Below are 22207 nucleotides of genomic sequence, written 5' to 3'. Positions count from 1 at the left end.
ACAGAAACTCTTTATTCTTTTACAAAAGCATGTGATCCATTTTTAGATTTGCTCTGAGCCTTACATAAGCACAAAAAACAAACCTGCCGTAAATAACTTTCAAAATACTTAACTTTCACGAATCCAGCACAGATAGGTGATAAATAAACTGGCAGCTCCAGAGACACAGTTATGTAACATTATCAGCTATTAGTGTTCTCATCACATATTTATCTACTCATGCCAACCAGAATGAAGCTCTCAGGGACAAATATAGAAATCCTCCTCCGGTTTATGTCGCAAATGCTTTTTTTAAATAAACAATTATGAAACTAAACTATTTGTGACTCCTTAAAATCTGTGAAAGCCGAGCTAAAGTCATTTTGTTGTTGCTGTTGTTGTTTTTTTACATAAAATCATCCTATAATGTATAGAACATTCATTGAAAATATAACCTTGATATCTTTAACATTGACGGAGGAAGGTCATGTCTAAAATTGAAATCAATGTAAAATCATTTGATTATCTCATCACTGACAGGAAAAGAACTTACAAAACCTTTCGAAGTTCTTTGTTTTGGGATTTGTTATCTTTTATGCAACAAACAATGCTACTCTTCGCATGTATGTTGTTTGACATTTGATTCCTCCCGTGCATTCAGACTGTAATAATACCATATGCTATCCAGCACATTCTCTCCCAGAGCTTTGCTCAGACCGAGTAAACATCATGAATCCAAGGGCCTGCGGGCCATTGGCTAACCTGACTTAAAATCATTACGTGCAATTACAAACACCACCCTTCTGTAGCAACAGTTTGCACTGACATGTCTGCTCAGGAAAGAGGGAGGATTGCTTTGATGCACGCTTACTTGCTGATCTGTTTGTTTTGGTTGTGTTATGCCGCTTTCCCTTTGATACAAGTCTGTATTGAATATACTGACAAAAAAAACATATTGCTTTACATGATAGACTGATAACTTACGTCATCGGGCTTCACAGATGTATAGATTGGTCTGACTGTAGAAGTCGACGCAAGAACAACATAAAGGATTGTGTGGGTGTAAAGTGGATTTTTTAATACATCACTTTCACACACAGTCACGCTATCACGTGCATGCAATAAAGGCCTGTTTGTGTAATTGTAACGCGGGATCATCTATGGGTCTTCCTTTCCCAGACAATCTTAAGATGACAGAGATACGGTCATCCTTCCGGATACTCTTTCTCTGATTACTTTTGCAAATAAACATTTTTTAGGGAAGAAAGAATGACCATATGCAAAACTGGCCTTTGGTCTAGATAGGTCTTGTAAACATACCAAGAGTAATTGCTCCAATATGCTTGTTTGAAATGAACTGCATATTGTAGTGTCTTCACAGAGACAAGAGGTCAGGCTGAAGGTATCAGGCTTTGCACTTTTGTCAGCAGGTGGCTGGGGCAAATAAAGTAGTAGCAGGTTTGATTCATTAAAGCTGTCTCGAGAGCTGGGAATGTTTATTTTAGATTACCCTCCACACTTCAGTCCTCTGGTTTACCAGCCTTAAGGCCTTATATGTGCATGTCGGGTCCTAATTTAGATAACCTGCTTGTAGTATGCTGTATATAGAGACGCTGCAGCTATTTCTCTGGTGATGACGGGTTGAATCTGCTATGTTCTGTTGACTGACACAGACTATGAATATAGTGGCCCCAAGGTGCCAAAAGGTATTTGGAAACGAAAGGGGCACATTAAAATGTATTATGGATTGTCATTGCATTAGAAACAACTGCATTAGAATATCTACATCTAACCAAGTGCCAAAATTTTTTTTTAAAGGTGACGTTTTGGAGTGTACACTGTGGAGTGTAGTTTAATATAAATAGATTTGTCCATATTATACTCATACAACCCATCATTTTTTTTATAGTGTTGACTGTTTAAAATTATGATTTGTTCCTAATAATTTAGACAATTTTTATTAGTCAGACTTAGTATAGTCACAGTTAATGTGATTACTTAATCTGTTAAGGCACCCGTGAAAAGTTCAGAGCAATTGATTTTATAAATCTAAAATAATTGCAAAAATGGCTAGGAGAGTTGTGACTTGCGCGAGCATGTCTAGCATCAATTGTTCTCTGATGGTTTATATTTTGTTATGGCATGCAATCGCATAACATGCTTTGTAAATCTGGCTAAAGTGTCCAAATACTTTTGTCTGTTCAATTCCAACATACATATGAAGAGTTTGGTTTCAAAATGCAATAAATACATTTTGACTAATTTCGGTAAAAAGAAAGTGCCAAGATGAAAACCACTATTTTCTGTTACAAACTTTCACATAGCATCTTTAGGTTATAATAACATAAAAATTCAAAGTCCATAATTAGATTTTCAAAGATTTATTATAGGGATGCACCGATAGGATTTTTTTGGGCCGATACCGATTTACACAGACAACTTCTGGCCGATGCCGATACCGATATTAAACACTTGTATACAATACTATACAGTTGGTCTATAAGCTAGTTTATTTCTGCATCAAATTATTTTTACTGAACATGGATTGGATCTAATTAACTTTTAACTGACCAACATAATAAGAGAGGCAAAAATTAAGCTAAAACAAATATTAAGAAGACAGCATGACAACCTTCAAAGGTGGTTTTTGCTATTCAGCATTTATTTTATTAACAACATTAACTCATTTTTTACATTATAATGGATTTTTTATGCAGTTAATTAATAAACAATCGGTATCGGCCTGTCTCGTATTGCCGATATGCTAATGGTTTTTAAATTCATCAAAAATCGGCCGATACATCGGTACATCACTTATTTATTATAAAAACTGATTATTGTTTAATAAATCCATGACAAGTTTATTTTCAAAATGCTATTCTAAATCTATTGAATCAATATATAACTGTGCATTTATCTATGCCATGTTATATTCATTTAGTTGACTAGTGGTATACACTGATAAAAAAAATAAACATTAATGGCATTACTCAAAACACTTACTTTGTCATATTAAGAACACTGTCATTGCTGCTGTCATCCTTGGGAAGTCGTTGCTGATCTTTTTTGACAGCGATCAGCTGTAAAATGTTTTGGTCCTGCTCGATTTTCATTGACTTTGAGTAAAATAATGAATTTTTGAAAAATGAAATAAAGAAAAAAATTCATAAGATCCCCTGGGGTCAATGTGTTAGCATGACAGAAGCTTGATGCTGTCGTGTGAGAACAAGCAACATTAGACATTTTTCTGTCGCCCGAGTGCCTCTCGCTTAAATTATTAGATTTTGATGGCTTACATTTCTTCTCCACCACAGGTTTATCAATGCCATCAAAAGTATTATTTTGTTTTTGTTTGTTTGTTGATCACGAAGAGCAAAGTAGATGGGGAAAACTAGGATTCCGTGTGTATTCAACAATGCGTGTATTGTTTACAATGCGTGGAATGGTGCGCTGTGATTTGGAGCGGTTTATTGCATTCTGCAGAAAAGGAGGAGTGGCGTTTATTGCGTTTTGGGGAAAAAGGAGAAACGATGACAGAATAACATGGCGGATATCAGATTTTGCGTACAAATTTAGAATTTATTTTTAATACTGACCTGATACTGATTTTGGTGGTAACTGGTAAATTGTTTTTTTAAAATATGATTAAAGAACCAGTTTTTCATAAATAGTACTTTTTTAATGAAATTTGCCCTGAACATGACTTCACATTACATTGAACCTAACAATGCAACGGTAAAAAATACAAAACAAAATCTGTTCTGTTCTTGATTTAACAGACAAAATAAACTGCAACGGACAATGTGAGATGATTTGGTTTAAATGGGGCATTGATATCATCTGATAACATTAATCTGCAGCGATAGAGTGTAGGGCAACTTGACATATGATTTGCATGCTTTTCAGTTCTTCCAGACCTTTGGATCAACCACAGACAGATATGACAACAACTGAGGCATAACTGATGACAGCTGAGATGAGCCCCTTGTCCATAGACACAGTAACTCAGATGATTCGCTTCATGCCCTCCAATCATCCAAGCATGAGAAAACCAGAAACCGTCTTCTCAGGGGTATCATTTTTACAAAGCCAAACACTGTACGGTGCTGATGAAGAAAGGTAGTTTTACCCATTTTTCATAGAAATCCTATAAGTGTTGGTGTATTTAACAAAGCAATTTTAAGCAGTTTTATCATCTAGATGAATCAAATCAGCAAGCAACCTTCTGTTGTTTTTGGTATGGTGCATCCGTAGTTGATGGTTTACCCAGATCTGCCTATTAAATGAATCTTTCTAACAGAGGAACCCACTGGAGACTGAACATAAAGGATTTGCATGCTCTGTAACCTGCAATAGGCCAACACCTAACAATGCATCTTCAAAACTTATTTTTGTACTTTTATAAATATAATTGAGGAAACTTGTTGCTTTAAATTAATTAAAGTTAATTTAGTTTACAAAATCTAGCTCTTCCGACAGTTCAGTGCACTAAATTCCAATTTGAAACTTGAAATAATTTGGAGGATTATGGTTATTCCTCATAACATTTTGTATTTTAATCCATTAAGTTTATTAAACTTTTGTAGTAGGTTTAAAGCTTACACTGTAAAAAGTAAAAGTTGGATCAACTTTAAAAAAAATATATTTCAATTTGTAACACCTAAAAAATAAAGTGTTTAAATGAAAAACACTTTAAATGTTTTTAAATTGAAATAACTTTTAAAAAATTCTGTGTTACCAATTGAAGTAATTTTTTTAAGCTGATGCAACAAGATTTTTTTGGGTATAGTAAAAAATTGGCACTAACATATATCAGCATTGTTTTGTCTCAAGATGCACACCAGTAATGTTTTTTTTTGTAAGATATGTTTATAAAAAATACTTAAAGGCACCTGTTTCATTGTCAAAAAACAAAGTTTTTTGTGTATTTGGTATTATACAATGTGTTTTACGAGGTTTATGGTTAAAAAAAATACATTATTTTCCACATACCATACATTTTTGTAGCTCCAGATTTCCCTGTCTTCCTGAAATGCACAATTTTTTACAAAACTGTCCCTGATTGGCCAGCTAATCTGTACATTGTGATTGGTCTGAATACCTCAGTCGTCAGCTTGAAATGTGACGCTCCTTACCATGTTTGAAATTTGTTGGTTGCTAACAGGAGATAACTTACAGTCTGTGAGTCCATGCAGGAGGAATTATGATAATGTTGGTCTTGTCTACATCACCAATCCCTGGAATTAAAGAAAAAAAGAGATTTACGTTTGAGATGATAACTCGCGTCTTCGTTTTCTCTGGGGTTTTACCTTTTGCATATTGTTAACATGTACTACGGTGCCATATATATATTTGCTCGTAATCATAGAAGAAACGTTTTTAGTGCCATATAGCACCGGTGAAGCACCTGTGTAGAACCATATGGGGGCCATATAGCCCCTCTATAGCCCCATATGGTTCTACATAGCAATATGTGGTTCTACAAAGGTGGTTCACCGGTGCTATATGGCACTAAAATGGTTCTTCTATGATAACGAGCAAAGAACCACTTTTGGTGCTATATAGCACCGTTTGTTTTTAGAGTATATACACACTTACACAACAAAGGAAATGTAAAATCGTGAATCGGACAATTGGTGCTTTTTAAATGTCCTTATATAACTAAGGCCTAGTCCTGGATTTATCTAAACCCTGTCTGGGAAATTGCCCCTAAGTGTTAAGGTAAATTCAATAAGTGTATTATTGAGCTTGGCAGTAGAATATAATAAATTCATTCATACATTAAATCCCTCAAAACAGGTTGCCCTATTGCGAATGAATATAGGCTACTGTAAAGACAAGTCACGACAACTATTTCCAACTATTATTGTACGTAAAATATTTGATAAAGTGCCAATGTTGACTGGAAATAAGGGTGTATAATAGTATCAGATCTGAACGACTGCCAACATGATGCAATTGTACATATGCTAGATGTTTTACATAAGCACCATTTAGAAGCACCTGATTGAAAACTTACTTGCTTAGGGGGAAACTGACACATTACAATTGTTTTTTTTCTCTCTCTTTTTACACCTGCACTTCACCAACATATAGTAGGTTTGATTCATTTAAAATGATGTTAATTTAGATACATCCTGATTATTGATAGGATTAATATGAATGGGCCTGGTAAGGAAGGATATATGCTGTTATGGCAAATATGTATGGCATTTTTCCTTTATATTTTTTATTACATATCCCAAGGCTAATACTTACGTTTAGCAGAAACATGTCCAGCTAAAATCCAAGCATGGTATATTAAAGGTGATTTTTGAAATTTGAGAGATGACTATAAAGTTAATAATGTCCTCAGCTTCAAAGAATTGATCGATCAAATTACTTTAATTATTTTAACTTCCTAAAAAGAATGAAAAGAGTTTGTTAAAGTGCGAGTTGGCATCAAAGCCAATTTCATTATATCCCCTAACAACGTACTAGCTCTGCTAATAAACTTTTTAACTCAATTTACCCTTTTATCTCTCTTTAACCTGGACTTCTTTTTGGCTTACATAAAGACCAGTGTCTCAAAACTAGCTTACCTTCCCAGCTAAAGCCTCAAAAGCGTCAATAACGGGCAATCATGCTGTCTAGTTAGGGAACTCGCTACGTTTCGAGACGGGCTCGGTTAATTCGTCAGCGACTCGTGCATATCAATGAGGCGCAACAGAGCGCGTGTTTATAGACGCGCGCACGACTGTCTCCTCAGACTGAAGAGCACAGCGCGCGACGGTGGACGCAACTTGTCGGGAGCTCATTCAACCTGCACAGTTTTTTGTCAAATACTGTCAACAAAGTGACCACAAGGGGAAAGAGACTATTTACACGGGTTCATCGTTCAATACTGACACAGTTTGAAGATCTCGACTGTTGGATTTGAGTAGCTATTGCAAACAGACGAAGGCTGCAGGAAAACAAACTATTTGGGGATGAATCGCTGTACGGCTGCTTTACTTTTGCTCGTCATCGCAGTTTATTCACTAAACACAGAGGGTAAGTGACATTTGCCGTCTTTTTTGTAAGTGCAAATGTAAATTACAATCAAAAAGGCCAGAAGTAAAAATAGTGTTTACATGTTTACATTGAAGCATTTGACGGACTTTCTCACCCAAAGCTATTTACAGTGAATACAAGCTATGCATTTATGATCGAACCCACAACCTTTTGCGACAATGCTCTTCCATTTAAGCAGCAGGACATTTGTTTTGCACTGACATATAGCACCATGCTGGTCCAACTGTCAAACACATCCTTCTCTCCTTCTCAGACAATCTGGTTCATTCTGTTAAAGTTGGCCAGTGATAGTCAATAGCACCCTTTTGTCTCGCGCTCTGGATGAGTTGGGTTTGGCATCTGTCCTGAGAGGCTGTTTAGAGATGATGCTGAATGGAGCAGGACTAGATTGATGAAGGATTAGATGTAGGTCACACGTCTTTTTACCAGCTCACCTGCTGTATAGACAGCGTGCTGGAAGAAACTAAAAAGCCTAAATGCCAGTTTAATGAAGTACCATCCCAGTGTCCTGCCTAGTGTTGTGGTTTTGAGAAACAGTATATCTTTAAAGTTAGAGTTTGTCAGAAAGCATTTCAGGGCATATCAGGAAGAAATTTGGGGGAAATATAAAGAATTATGTTTTGCATTCAGAAATGTATAGCCTTTTAGGACCTTTATATTCACATTTTGACTTTTTTTTGTAACTGTTTATTTATATTTTGAATTTAAAGATGCTTTACTTTTTAAAGGCTGCACAAACGTTTTTTAAGACTTAAAATATCAAAATCAAAAAGATTATATTAGTATAACATTGTTTGTGGCTTTGCACTTTTAAAAGTACACTTTTATATGCAGAAATACACAAATCGATTATGGAAATAATTATTAGTTGCAGCCCTACAAATCAACATCAGTTACAACAAAAATTACCATGATGTTGAATTATATAAAATTTTATAAAATTTGTCACATCACTAATGCAGATCACACACACACAATATAGTATTATACGCCCAGTATAATGTATTTATTTTTCATTAAAAACAATATCACAGTGCAAAAAAAAGTCTTCATCGTAATAACAAAAGTTTCAATTTTCTTTTAAACGTTTAAAAGTTTTCTATAGACTTTGATGTGAAATATGACCTGGATATGTGTTGACAGGTTTGTATGTATGTTTGAAAATGTAATCTTTTTTATTTATTTATCAGCATATAAGTGCAGGTGCACAAGGAAAGGACCGAAGATTCGATACAAAGATGTGCAAAAGCTGGAGATAAAACCCAAACATCCATACTGCCATGAAAAGATGATTTTGTGAGTTGAATGCACTCTTTTTTTTTTGTCTCATCATCGCTAATATCAACACATTGTTTCATGTTTCAGGAATGTTTTGCTTGAAGATAAATGTTAAAGTAATGTTAATCAAACTATTAGATAACTTTTAGTGTTTTCAGCATACCCTATACTTCATTCTGACAGTATATTTTTGTTTAGCAATTATTTATACTTTATAAACAATAATATTTGCTAGAAGTTAAAGGAATAGTTTACCCAAAAATGAAAATTATGTCATTTACTCACCTTCATGTTGTTCCAAACCTGTATGAGTTTTTTTTATTTTGATGAACACAAAAGAAGATATTTTGATAAATGATGGTAAACACACAGCTGATTGTAACCATTGACTTCTATAGTAGGAAAACAAATATTATTGAAGTATTGTGATAAATGATAAAGAAGATATTTTGATAAATGATGGAAAGCACACAGTTGACGGTACCCATTGAATTCCATCGTATTTGTTTTTCCTACTATGGAAGTCAATGGTTACAATCAACTGTGTGCTTTCCATCATTTATTAAAATATATATATATATATATATATTGTGTTCATCAGAAAGTTGCCTTGGATCATTTTTGGGTGAACTATCCCTTTAAGCTGTATTGAAAATGGAGCATATGTGCTATACCGGTTATGCCACCAAAACACTAAACCAAAGAATGTGACAGTTAATTTGCATGTATTTGCATATATATTTTTATTAAAACATACATTTTATGCCTGTCACGTGTGTTGATTATAGTTGTTCTTCATTGTTGTTAAACAATGTAAATGTCGGTGCATTACATAAACGCTCCGGCTGCATCTGGAACTTGCCGGAAAAACAGGCCATAAACACAGTTGTTCAGTTCCGTCACATCTGCACGAGTTTATTTAGGTGGTTTAAGAGCCCTAAGGGTTGACCTAAGCATCATGGGGTTATAGTCCAGCTAATCAAGAATCTAAACCAGCTTGGACAACCTTAGACTGGCTAATGGCAGCAAATGACCCACTTTGATTGGTTAAAAAACAAGTAAAATAAGCTGCCTCCAGGTTCTGGATCTTACTTATTGTTTCTGATCACAATTTAGTGATAATATTGCACAATCAAGACAGATTCCTAACCATGGTTCTGTTGCCAGAATCAGTTCTGTTTTAAAAACCTGTAAAAGATCCAAACAGGTTCTCGGAAACAAAGCCTTTTCCATCTTTGATGGAAAACATTACTCTACACTACCATCTGCTGGTCGATTTAGAAATTGCAGCTGAATATGTTACATGCAGAGCTAAAAATTCTTGCAAATTACATTGTAGTGTTTAAGAGAAATACATTATTTAAAAATATTTATTAGTTAGCAACAACGTATTGATTGCTCATTTCAAACATACATGTTTCAGATGCCGTCTATATTAATACGAAGATTATTAAATTCAAAGCCAAATAGATAGTTGAATAAACCATGTTTTTGTCTTTCAACACAATTTTTGGTATTGTTTGTCTAAATTAGTGTGCTTTTACCTCTCCAAAACAAATCCTTTGACCTTGCTAAGAAAGTTTATTTTCTCCAGTACATGGCAAAGGATTCAGTCAGTGAGTTTAACATTCTAGCAGCTTCTCCAGTATCACAAGAGCTCCTGCACCATTTTATGAGCCCAACTGAAAGTTTAGAGTGAACAAATAATTATGTTCATCCTTTGACTGGACATGTGAATAATAAAATTCCAGTCAAGATAAAAACAGGGACTCTGAGTAACGTCCTAATTCATCTAGGGTGTTTATCCGTGACTCCTAAAAATTATATGTAATGATGTAATAATGGATTAAAGCCAGACCAATTTATCCATGCTTTGAGACACTTAAAGCTATAATTCCCACAAAAAATGTGAACATTCTGTCATCATTTGGTCACCCTTGTATGAGTTACTTTCTTCTGTTGAATACAAAAAATATATTTTGGTAAATGATGGTAATGACATAGTTGACGGTACCTATTGACTTCCATAGTAGGGAGAACAAAAAACTCCTTCAGGTTCAGAACAACTTGAGGGTGAGTAAATAATGACAGTATTTTGGGGTGAACTATCCCTTAGCCATTCCAAGGTAAAACTCCAATGCAATTCACCTCGAGAGCATTGTCAGAATAAAGGTACAAAACTGTACCTTTTCTGTCAATGGGGTGGTTCCCCTTAAAGGTTCATTTTTGTATACAACACGTTGTAGCTTTTGGGGTGCAATAATATTCCCTATGAGGCCTGTTGTGTACCTTAAGGGACAATTTTGTACTAGTTAAATTTTAGGTGTACAAAACGGTTAACTCTACCTTTAAATGTACACAATAGGTCCTTAAGGTACAACATTGTATGTTTAGTACCTGTAAAGGTACAAAACAGAACCTTGGGGTACCACCCGTAGTGACAGAAAAGGGTACAGTTTTGTACCTTTTTTTTGACAGTGAGTGCTACTGTATGCATTATAAAATATAAGAGAAGCTTTTTTCTCTGATTGGAACAAAAAACCCTTCAAACATCTTCTTAAAGTCCCTCAGATATCCTACACTCTTTTAGAAAAAGGTACAGTCACTGGGGCAGTAGCAGTAGAAAAATGTCCTAATATTTAACATTTAGGTTCAGATATGTACCTGTGAGGTACCAAAATGTACCTTTTTAAGGTACTAATTTGCACTTTTTAAAGTGTAGGTCTACTGCACCGTCAAAGCTTCTGTACCTTTTCTCAGAGTGTGCTGTTGCTCAAAGGAACTTCAATATATAAAGCACAATTTTGAAAAACCTGGCAATATTTTGTTTTTTTTTTCTGCTATATGTATGTATGTATGGCACTTTTGAAGAATTGTACTGCTTCCAATAAAAAAATTACCTTTCCTAATAAAATAGTAAATGCCATTAAATTGATAGCTTTGTGTATGTGTCTAAGATTGCATACTCTTGTTTATTTACATGCTTGTACCCCTTTCCCATCATCTAATCTGTGATTATTTTTTTCTTCTGTTTTTCCGTGAATATTTTATAGTGTCACCATGGAGAATGTGGCGCGTTTCAAAGGTCAGGAATATTGCCTGCACCCCAGACTCCAGAGCACTAAGAACCTTGTCAAGTTGTTCAAAATCTGGAAGGACAAGCACAGGTGAGTTTAATGAATAATCACTGAAAATAGCAACATTGTCACATCATCCTATTGCTTAAAGGTGCAATTTAGGACTTTTAGCGGCATCTAGGGTTGAGAATGTGAATTGCAACCAACAGCTTCAGTCTGGCCGTTTCTCAATCTGAAGGCTGCAGGTCGCATATGCAGGCTGCATACGTCATCAAGCATTACATTTGCATATTAAAACTATTTACGATTAACTAACAATAATAGTCAAATTTATAATTGTCAATATTCTGAAATAACAGAGTCTTGATGACGTATGCAGCCTGCAAACGCGACCTCCGGAGGCTTCAGCCTTCGGATTGAGAAATGGCCTTCAGCTCACTCTCTTTTTCTAAAGCAAAGAGAAGCTATGGTAGCCTTCACAGGACAAACATGTCATCGTCTGAGATAACGTAGTGACAAAACACGCACTATATAACATTTAGGGCTATGATAGAAATAATGATGAAGACTTCCATGTAAGTTGGATGTAGTTTAAAATTCACTCATTCAAAGGTAATAAAAACGATAAAATTTATTTTGTAAGGTCTTTGTACATCACTGATAAAATAGATATCTATATTATATTGCATTTCTGTCAAGAGATCAACCTAAAAGTCCCACATTGCACCTTTAAGAGTAGGCTACATGACCGCTTACTAGCATATAAATGTCAACATGAAACGGTGTGTAACATATATTTACTTCACAGAGTGCAACATGATATTGCAACAAAAGGTTTATTTTATCCAGGAATTGACTGGATTATAAAAAGTTGACATTTTAAAGAATTAAAAAAAAATTTGTTTAAGCAAGATTTTTTAAAGTGAAGAAAAACATTATTTGTGCACAACAAGAACAGGAATATGCATGAAGGAAATAGGGTCTCTTTTGATTTTGTCTTGACTTAAATATTTAAAATAACAATGTCAAATTGTTATTTTAAATTCTATGTTGCAATTTTTTAATTTAACTTGAATTGCTTAATGATAAAAAATAAAGTTGAATTAGCTTAAATTATTATTATAAACTTTATTTTTATACTGTATAACAATTCCTCTCTAATCAAAATAGTTTAAATGAATTGTCATTTTTAAATTAATTAAACTTAAAAAGTTAAGTGCAACAAGGAATTTTGCAGTGTGGGCTATACTTGTCTATTTTTGTATACTTGTATGCTGCACTTCATATCTGTTTTTCTCTTCTTTTCCCTTTGTAGGGTGTATGAGGCTTAAACGTACAATATGCACAAGGCTGAGAACATTGTGGGGCGCACAACACTACCAGTAAATTGTGGATGACCAGAGGACCAAATTTTCAAGCACAAAAATGCCCAGTCATGCTTATTAGTCGGTTTAATTTATATGAATGTGTAATAATTTATAGTCGGACAAAAAAGCTTATTATACCGTGTTTATATGGAGAAAAGTCCCTGTGAGTCAGCACCATCTATAAGAAGTGATCTTTACATTTTTGCAATGTCTTCTGAAGTATCAGTTCTTGCTCTGGATTCATTGTGTTGTTGCATACAAAGGGTTCCTGACACTTACAATAGGATATTGTCTGGTTTGAAAAAAGTGTGTGATATGCCAACATTCAAATGGAAAAGTAAGCATCATGGTTTTTTCCATCCACAATCATTTGGCAAAGTTGTTTTATTCAAACAGACATTTAGTCGAGGAACTTTATTTAACTTACCCAGATATTACTTAAGGAATAATTGACGATGGGCCATTGAATTATTCGAAAATAATGCACACCCAAGGTGGTAATCCGACACGACGCTAAGCTGAATTATATTTTCAAATAATTCAAAGGACCGGAGTCAATTATTTCACTTATACCACGGTTATCACAAACATTGCTCTGGTGGTTATTTTAAGACATTTGACAGAACAGGTGTGCATTTTACAGAAAAATAATCAACACCCATGAACCATTTCTTAACCAATCAGAATAAAGCATTTAACAGGCCCGTGGTATAATCTATATTTACACACATACATTACTCCTAAATGGACATATACTGCCACATTACAAGCTGCATGAGTGCCGGGGCCTGCAGTGTTTAACATGAAGCTTTTTATATCATACTGGCATTCCTATCGGCACATTATGAACTATGTGTGCTTCCTCTATGAGGTGTGCAGGTTTTGTAAGCTGTTGTTTGTCACTTGTTTATTCTTGTCTCTTTGTACATCAAATTGTATGTACTGTATAAGCACACAACATAGGTTCTTGTGTATAAACCACCTTGCCTAGTGTAGCTTGTTCAGAGTTTCTTAGTGAGGCCTATGTATTGTATCACAGAATTGTTGTTTTACTATTTAAATAATAAATCATAGAAATGTTTGAGTCAAATCCAAGAAGTGTAATCTTCTAAGCACAGCAATAAATATTTCAATAAATCAAAGTCTGTGTTTTGTATTCTAGTCACACTTTATTATAAGCATACCGTGCACATCTTATACACATGTAATAGTATACAGTTACAGTAACTGAAATTGCACAATTACGAATTAGAAAAGCTACCCTTAAATATATAAAACAATGTTAATAGATGAAATTATTGCACATGTTATGTTGCAAACGTAGGCTCCTAGACCCTTTTACTGTTTGTACACAATGATGACGTGGCAACGTAACGTATGCGCGCTCATTTTGGCAACGGAAGTATGGCAAGAATCAGCAGTGAAGCAACACAGACAAAGTTATTTTAAAAAGTTTATCAACACAGCTGCCAGATCCGTGTACTATAGTGGAGTGGATAGAAGACGTTGGCAGATGGCCAAATTTAAAGTGACCAGGCACATTGGTGGTGGTCGAGGAGATTCCCCCATTCATATGTAAAGCGCTTTGAGGTCTGCAGAAAAGCGCTATATAAATGTAACAAATTATTATTATTATTATTATTATTACATATAAACGTATATTATATTAGTGCACCAACCAGACATTTTGATGGTTGGAACTGGGAAACCATTTTGATAAACTTTCTGAGTCGCTAACACAGAAGAATTACTGGGAAACAACACCACTTCCGTTGCCAAAATGCGCGCGCATGCTATTTGATCACGTGGGCTGTAAAAGGGTCTACGTTTGCAGGACATTATTAGCCTATTGCAAATATTTAGTTTGAATAAATATGAAAAGAAAGAATTGAGTGTATCTTTTATATTAGGGGGGAGAAAGTGACCTCAAATGCTGAATTTGACAGATGATGATGATATACTGTATATTTGGTATTCAATGGTATATGCTTTGCTTGAAGTGCTAATGTTTAATAATGTTTATTAATAAATACGTTTCCATAGCCTACATAATAAACAGCCTCCAGTTATACAGTATAAGTGTTGTGTGAAGGTCTTAGTAAGATACAAATATCATTTATAATGATACATTAAAATTGAGTTTTCATCTATTCTAGCATGCAATAACCCTGCAGCCTGATTCCACATCCTTTGACATAGCCCTTTGACGTCTCGTATTTAATGATCTGGTATATCTGCCATTAATTACATGAGGTCATAAATATTTTAGTCTACACTGTAAAGTAGGAGTTATTATGATCATATTTTAAGACTTTATGAAACTTAAACATTTAATAACAAATGTTTTACATTAGGTGCAACCTTACATAATATAACTGATCAAAGAAAACAAAGAATAGCACAAAATATGGAAAATATATATGTAAGAAAAAGTTCGTTCAAAAGGAAATCTAAAAGTCAGCACAGCTAAATAACCCAGTAAGCCTATTTGTTGAGAACAAACACTGGGTGGCGCTGTAGCTCAATGCATTACTTGTCTCATAAATGACTTTAAAGCTTCAAGCTGTTTTCACTTCCATGATATGAGGTTTTACCAAGTTATATGTTGGGGCTTTTGTCACGTGCACAAGATCTACAGCAGTGCAGTAGGAAGAAAGTAAAACAGTAAAGATAAATAAAATAATAGAAAAATTTAATACACATATATTAGTAAATGTGGTGTGTGTGCAGATACATGACTTATGAGTCAATTGACAAAACAAGCTCCTAAAAACATATTTTTTATATTTTCAAAAAGGATGTCATGCATATTTTTAAGTCAGGAACAAAGTGTTTAAAAAGTTTTGTTTATTGAACATAATTTCAGTACATTTTAATAATTTTTTTACAATACAATTTTTTTTGTTTGATACCAAAAAATATTGAAAATGTATTTACACTTAAAGCAATAACACGATGCACAATGTTTGAGAAACGCTTTGGAAAAGAGAGTCGGGCTGAGTACCAAAACACACTTGTGGCCAATCAGCAGTAAGGGGCGTGTCTACTAACCATTATAGAAGCTGTTTCTCAATGTCAAGGATACTTCCTTGGCAGGACTGGTCCTTACAAGTCACTACCTTCAGAGGCTAGGCGAGGCTCCTCTTTAGCATTCGGAGAACGCGTAAATGGAACAGGCTAGCATGTGCACGTCATTGCGTCATTACGTAAGTGAAAAGGTGTGTTTTCAGCGCTGCACGCCAAGAATTATGGGTGATTTCAGAGCGTGAAGAGCGCGAAGGCTACACATATGCATCCTTTCCTGTATATGGGATATTTCTCGAACGAAGGACTCAGTCCTTAGTTGAAATTTCGTGGATCCTCAACATTGGAACAATCCTTTGACTGATGTCGATGATGTAACATCCTCGAAATTCTGGCTTCTGAGGATCCTACCTTGACATTGAGAAACACCCAGAGACAGAGCGCAGTTATACTAATTTGAAAACCACGCCCACCGGGGGGAAAACAATCCAAACGTCTCCATTGACTTTGTATTGCGAGAGTCCGCCTTCTTGTCATTTCTGGCTTATAACAAAAACAAAATAATGCCTAAAAGCTGCTGTGTGGCAAGGTCTACAGCTAACAAGCCAAAAAAGCAGAAATAAGTTTTTATAAGCTGTCGAGCTGTAAAACCCAGCATTTAAAGGTGCAGTGTGTAAATTTTAGCGGCATCTAGTGGTGAGGTTGCGTATTGCAACCAACGGCTCAGTTCACTGCTCACCCCTCACTTTTGAAACGCATAGAGAAGCTACGGTAGCCGCCACCAGAAAAACATGTAATTATCGGAGACAACTTAGTAAAAAAGTTTGTCCGTTATGGGCTTCTGTAGAAACATGGCGGCACAAAATGGCGACCTCCACGTAAGGGGACCCTCTTGTATGTAGATAAAAACGACTCATTCTAAGGTAATAAAAACATAATGGTACATTATAAAAAGGTCTTTAAACACTGTCTCTATTGTTGCCTAGGTTGCGTATGTGTGGGGCGGGTCTATCAAAAGAAGGTCCATTGGGGTAGGGGCGTGTTTGTTTAGGTGATTTCAAATGTCAACATTGGCTTTCAGAGATAGTGCACCCTGCCTTTAATAGGTTTTAAAGAATAAAGTGACACAATGTAGTTATTTTTATAGTACATAATGCCCCCAGACACAGAAATACACACCACTATAACAATTAAGTTGGTTCAATTACAAACTAAGAAAACAAACAGTGCAACACATAGGAAGCAATAACTAACAGGGTGCAGCTTTGGCTTACACAGCATTTACATGTATAATGTAAAAAAACAACTTGTTAGAGATAAGTTAGAAGCAATTATTTTTATTTTATAAAATGTAATGTATTTGTAATGTACACATTAATCACCTTGTTGGTTTTGTGAAGAACCACACAACTGTAGCCTAAGCCTACTGTATGCATTTATTGGCATGCACCTCAAGACAGATCTCTACAAATGTACAGTAAATACAACCAATATATTACTACTACTACTACTTATGATAATCAACAGACATAAATTGACAATCAATAGGCGTAAAATGTTGGAACTGGGAAATGTACAAGCTCATATCACGTCCATTTGAATTAAGATAAATGAAATATGTATTTTTAAGCATATTAAAATCAATAGAATATTCTGGAATGAAGTGTGAGCTCGAAGGACTGAGGGAAGATGCTGAGAGAGAGAGAGAGAGAGAGAGAGAGAGAGAGAGAGAGAGAGAGAGAGAGAGAGAGAGAGAGAGAGAGAGAGAGAGAGAGAGAGAGAGAGAGGCGGGGTCAGTGTGTTTTTTGGCATGCCTGTGGGTGTGTAACTATCACTCCTGTCTCCGCTCCACCGAACCAACGGCTCAAATTGAAACTGGCCATGCCAGCCCAACACTGTAGCTGGTTACTGTATATTATCATCAGTATCGCCTGACTTCGAAACAAGGACTAGTTAAAATAATCGTTTTGGCGTCGTTTGTCTTCTGCTTTGACCTGGTAAGTGCGGATGGTTATTGGATGGAGTGACTTTAGCGGATGCTAGTTGTCGGGTTAGCCAGATGAGAGATCGACTCATTCTAAATTTTTAAGCATGTTTAGTGCGTCTGGCTGACTTTTATAGTCAAATGATGTTTTGAATGCGTTTTATACTTATATGTTCATTTATTGACTTTATTTAATGATTGTTCAAGATGCCTTTGTAGTGGCTGCAAAGCTTTTTTTGCGTTGACTGATGTGCGGGATAAATGTTGACAGTGCTAAGCTAGCTAGCTAACGTGATCGCGTACAAATCAATAATTTCTACGAAATTAGGTTCATGCGAGTCCTGTATTTGCTTATTAGTTGTCCTTGAATCGTGTATGATCCGACACACAGCTGCATCATCTATTACGAATGCAAATGAAGTACATATATAATAAATTTAACGTATTTTCGCCAAACAGAGCTAAGATGATGCCTAGTTCGGTCAAATAAATGACAGTTTAAGGTTTCGTTTTTAAATAAACATACCAGGAAGTAAAATAAATCCTTTGTAATGAATTAATTGTCAATTCTTAAATATTTTTGGGATGTCAAAGTCAAAGATGTCCTTAAAAATGAACAGGAGCCCTTTCCTAAAATAGCTTTAGTTTCGTTTAATTGGGATGTGAAACTTGAATCCTGCATAGAGTCGTTTCTAGAGCAGCTGCTGAGGGGAAATTGTACTGTTTAATAATACATTTATTTGACTAATTAATTGACTTTGTTTTTAGTTATCTTTATTTGATTTATACTAATGATTTTAGATAATGAAAAATATAAAAATTTTAATGGACAAAAAGCATGAATTTGAATTAACAAAACTTATTAGATTATACAACGTAGTGCCGTTGGTTATAGCCTTTAATACCAATGGGCTGTTGAATGCTTTATTCTGATTGGTAAAAAAGGTTCCACAGGTACCGGTATGCATTATTTTTCAATACAAGCACATTTAACCTGTCAAATGTCTTAAAATAACCATCAGAGCAATGTCTGTGGTAACTTTGACTCCAGTCCTTTAAATTATTTGACCCCCCCAATTACCACCTTGGGTGTGTATTATTTTTGAATAATTCAACGTCCCATCGTATTCCTTACATATTTCTGAGGTTTAATTTCACCAAATTTATAAGTAATGTATTAAAAAAGCCATAAATTGGTTTCCCTGGCAACCATCTCATGCCCTCCAGTTTGAGAACCACTGTAGTATACTGTTCATTGTGTGATTTTTATTTTGTTTTAAAATATTAGATCCTTATTACGGTTTATGACATGAACATTTTCTGTGCTTTTGTAATGGCAATTGTGGAGGCATGCATACTAACTTCAATTGAAATGTAAATCCTGGTGCCCTGTTTTGTTAGAAAGTCTTATTTCAACCAAACACATCAGATCACCCAACAAGTCACGGGCGGGATGTCTGAAAGTTTCACCCGTGTGAAACCTGGCTGGTCGCTACTTCTCAAAATTAAAAAGTGGGCACTAGAAAGACTTGGGTAACCATGGGGCTTTATCCCTTGTACCTATGGAGCGATGATAAGATGACCTGCTCTTTCAAACATGCTGATAGTGTCTTCTTCGGATTACAGCTAAACCCAGCTGTCCTTGAGGAGATTTCACTACTACTGCTACTGCTAGCATGTTATGCAGGCCTCCTCTGTAAGCGGCAGACTTGTCTTGATTTATCCAGCAGATTGTCATAAAAACAGTTGGCGCACCATATGGGATGTGAGCTAGAATACAGTGACGTGCGTTCTTTAGATTTTACTCTTCATTATTGCTCTATTGCAGTAAATGTACTGCAAAAAATTGTGTTTGCTTTTTTTTGTACAGAACTGAATGAAAATTACTGTGGTGATGGTCACAGTCTTTTGATAAATCTGGTGGAAGTTAATCCCTCTGGTGTGAATGGCTAAAGAATCCCTTGATAAAAGTACATATTTTATGACTGGTGTGAATTGTATAGAAGCGAAATAGGAGCTACATGATTGGATCTAAAAAAGCATTTCAGTTTTGTTGTATGACGGTGCCGTGAGTAGAAAATAAACAAAAACCAAACCAATGCACAAGCTGTGAGTCATTTTGAAGAAGTAGCCTATTTGCATTTTGTAAATTAGCTTGTGTAACAGTAAAATATTATGATGGAGGGGTATGTATATCCATCATATTTGTATTTGCTGGCCATATTTATCAATGCTTGCAAATTTAAAAGAACCAAGGTTTATCCAAGATAGAAGTGTATGAGACAGCTATTGGTGTTACTGGAGAGTTTCAGTCAAAATTTTTGACTCAAGTTCAAGTTCATCTTGTTTTTCTTTTGAACTATGCCATATCAAGAATGTTATAGCGTGTTTTCTACACGCTTGCTGGAAAAGAATGAGTCTGAAGTTTTTTTTGAAGTCCTACAGCATATTGTCTTGTTATGATATAAAAGAAAGTGCATCAACTATGACTACAAATAACTACAAATAAATGTCAGTATTGGGTTATATATATCATTGTTTTCTTTGGGTGGTGGGGAATATGACCAAAAACAGTTTGAGTGAGTGATCTTATGATATATATATAAATAATCAGTGATCAGTGGTATTTTGCTAGCCTTAATTCTCGCATTCAGTGTCTCAGGCAGTCTAACGTCGGTTTAATACCACAAGCGTGTAAGCGGCATGTGTTTTTTTGGCGCCCATGTTTACAAGTCAAAGCATGCACACTGCTTGTGTCATCATCGCGTACTTGTGTAGCAGGAGTGGTGCTAAGGCAGCGGTGCTGCGATCGTTTCGGCGTTGGCTCTATTTTTGCTGTGCTGCTCATGTTCATTAAAGTGCATTGTTTATGGTTTAAATGCTAGTGGGTTAACACAAAAAAGTTTTATTTTTTATTTCATTTTTCCTGGCATGCAGGAAATTTCAGACCACCTGGGCATCATTGTTCGGATTAATTACATAATGTATAATGGTGCATTCACACCAGCCGCGGTAGAGGGGGAAAAAATCCGTTATTTGTGCATAGTTGGACGCTGGAACATTTGAGTTTACTCGCTTCATTCGCGTGTGAAATTCGAGTCATTTGAGACTTTCACATGGAAATTCGTGTCATGGGAGGGGCTTCTGCGACTTCGCTGAGACTCTGCTCGCTTTCTGTAATCACGTCACTACTACAGCAAGGTCCTGATTGATTAATGCGGCGCGGAAATCCGCCCAAGTTCAGATTTTTTAACTTGCGTGTTTCCCGCGACAATGCTTAATTTGCGTGGAATGCGCTGCAGGATGTCTAATCGCTTCTTTGCATTGACTAAACATGTAAATCATTCGCCCTTGCCCCCTCTACCGCATCTGGTGTGAACCCTGCATAAGAAGGTTGCAGTCGTGATAGTGTTGCCATCTGCACTTCAGCTTCTGTTATTTGTCCACCTATCCAGTGACTTAAAAAATGTACAAATAAATAACAAGAGTAAACTTTTGCCTCGCCCCCCGATACTATTGTGTGATGATTTCACTGTTCTTCAGGCTAGGATAGACATAAACGTAATGAAGTTGTTTTGTTAAGTAGTTAATCTGTGCTTTGACCCTTACTGCTGAGTCTCTTCAGAATGCTGTCAGCAGATGATTAGCTCAATTAGCGGTTTCTCTTGTTTGCATCCTAATGATTCAAACTCAGTTTTGTGTTGCCAGGGACCAACACATTGCTAGAGTAGCTTCATGCTTCAATGTTCAGTGGGTCAGTATAGCCATTTGGAAATTTCCATTCACAGCAGAACGAGGTAGGACACACTTGATCAATAACGTCAATGTCAAAGGCAAGCTCAAGTTGTTCTCAAGTTCAAGTGTCAGGACTCATTTATTTGACCAGTTATTTATTCATGAATCATTTCATCATTTCATTATTACTTATTGAAATACAAATCATGGTTATTATAGGCTTTGTTATTGAAAATGACATAGCATTTTTGGAAATCACATGATTACTCTTCGTCCAGTTTTTACAGAACATGGGAAAATTCTGTCTCGTATATACCTTGTGAAATGACCAACTTGGGCTTAGGGTTTTCCTTTATTTGTTAGTTCTGCTTCTTATTAAGAGGCCATTGTTAGCTATGTCTAAAAAGAAGATTTTTTTTTTTTTTTAATGGGCGATGCCGATACTGATTTTCAGAAAGCAATGTGGTTGATTGGTCGATGTGTAATTACAGTAAATGAGAGACAAACAGACATTTGGTGAAACTAAACATTTCATATGCATAATATTTATACCCTTATAAGTACTTTAAAAAATAAGACACATGAACTGCGGATCTGACACCACACTGTACAGTTTGAATGTTATTTGTATGATTGAAAATATTTATCGTCTGAGAACTGCTCGCCCTACTGAAAAATCCAGTTAAGACCAGCATAAGCTGGTAGCTGCT

The 22207-nt window shown here is 35.5% G+C and overlaps 2 protein-coding genes across 6 annotated transcripts in view; both read left to right on the top strand.

Moving 5' to 3' along the window:
• The first annotated feature begins 6706 nt into the window (after positions 1 to 6706).
• Positions 6707 to 13908, top strand: cxcl14 (chemokine (C-X-C motif) ligand 14). The gene is made up of 4 exons (XM_065271401.2): positions 6707 to 7011; positions 8223 to 8328; positions 11364 to 11477; positions 12703 to 13908. The coding sequence occupies exons 1-4, from the start codon at positions 6948 to 6950 to the stop codon at positions 12716 to 12718; spliced, it is 300 nt and encodes a 99-aa protein (XP_065127473.1). The 5' UTR covers positions 6707 to 6947; the 3' UTR covers positions 12719 to 13908.
• A 3679-nt stretch (positions 13909 to 17587) lies between these two features.
• The window catches only part of fam13b (family with sequence similarity 13 member B), a 50016-nt gene continuing 45396 nt past the window's right edge, over positions 17588 to 22207 (top strand). For 4 of the 5 annotated variants that reach the window (XM_065266597.1, XM_065266599.1, XM_065266594.1 and 1 more), the window contains exon 1: positions 17589 to 17775. The gene's annotated coding sequence lies outside the window, so the exon portion shown is untranslated. Of the gene's footprint in view, positions 17776 to 22207 lie in introns of all 5 variants that reach the window. The other variant, XM_065266596.2, reaches the window with a different exon arrangement.

The sequence above is a fragment of the Paramisgurnus dabryanus genome, chromosome 16 (genome assembly GCF_030506205.2).
Source record: "Paramisgurnus dabryanus chromosome 16, PD_genome_1.1, whole genome shotgun sequence".
Lineage (NCBI taxonomy): Eukaryota > Metazoa > Chordata > Actinopteri > Cypriniformes > Cobitidae > Paramisgurnus > Paramisgurnus dabryanus.
The sequence above is the reverse complement of the archived record's forward strand: the minus strand, read 5'-3'. Positions and strand labels throughout refer to the sequence as shown.

Coding starts and splice junctions, on each gene's coding strand:
- cxcl14 (XM_065271401.2), top strand. CDS start 6,948: ATGAATCGCTGTACGGCTGCTTTACTTTTGCTCGTCATCGCAGTTTAT. Junction 7,012..8,222: donor TTATTCACTAAACACAGAGG/GTAAGTGACATT, acceptor TTTATTTATCAG/CATATAAGTGCAGGTGCACA. Junction 8,329..11,363: donor TGCCATGAAAAGATGATTTT/GTGAGTTGAATG, acceptor AATATTTTATAG/TGTCACCATGGAGAATGTGG.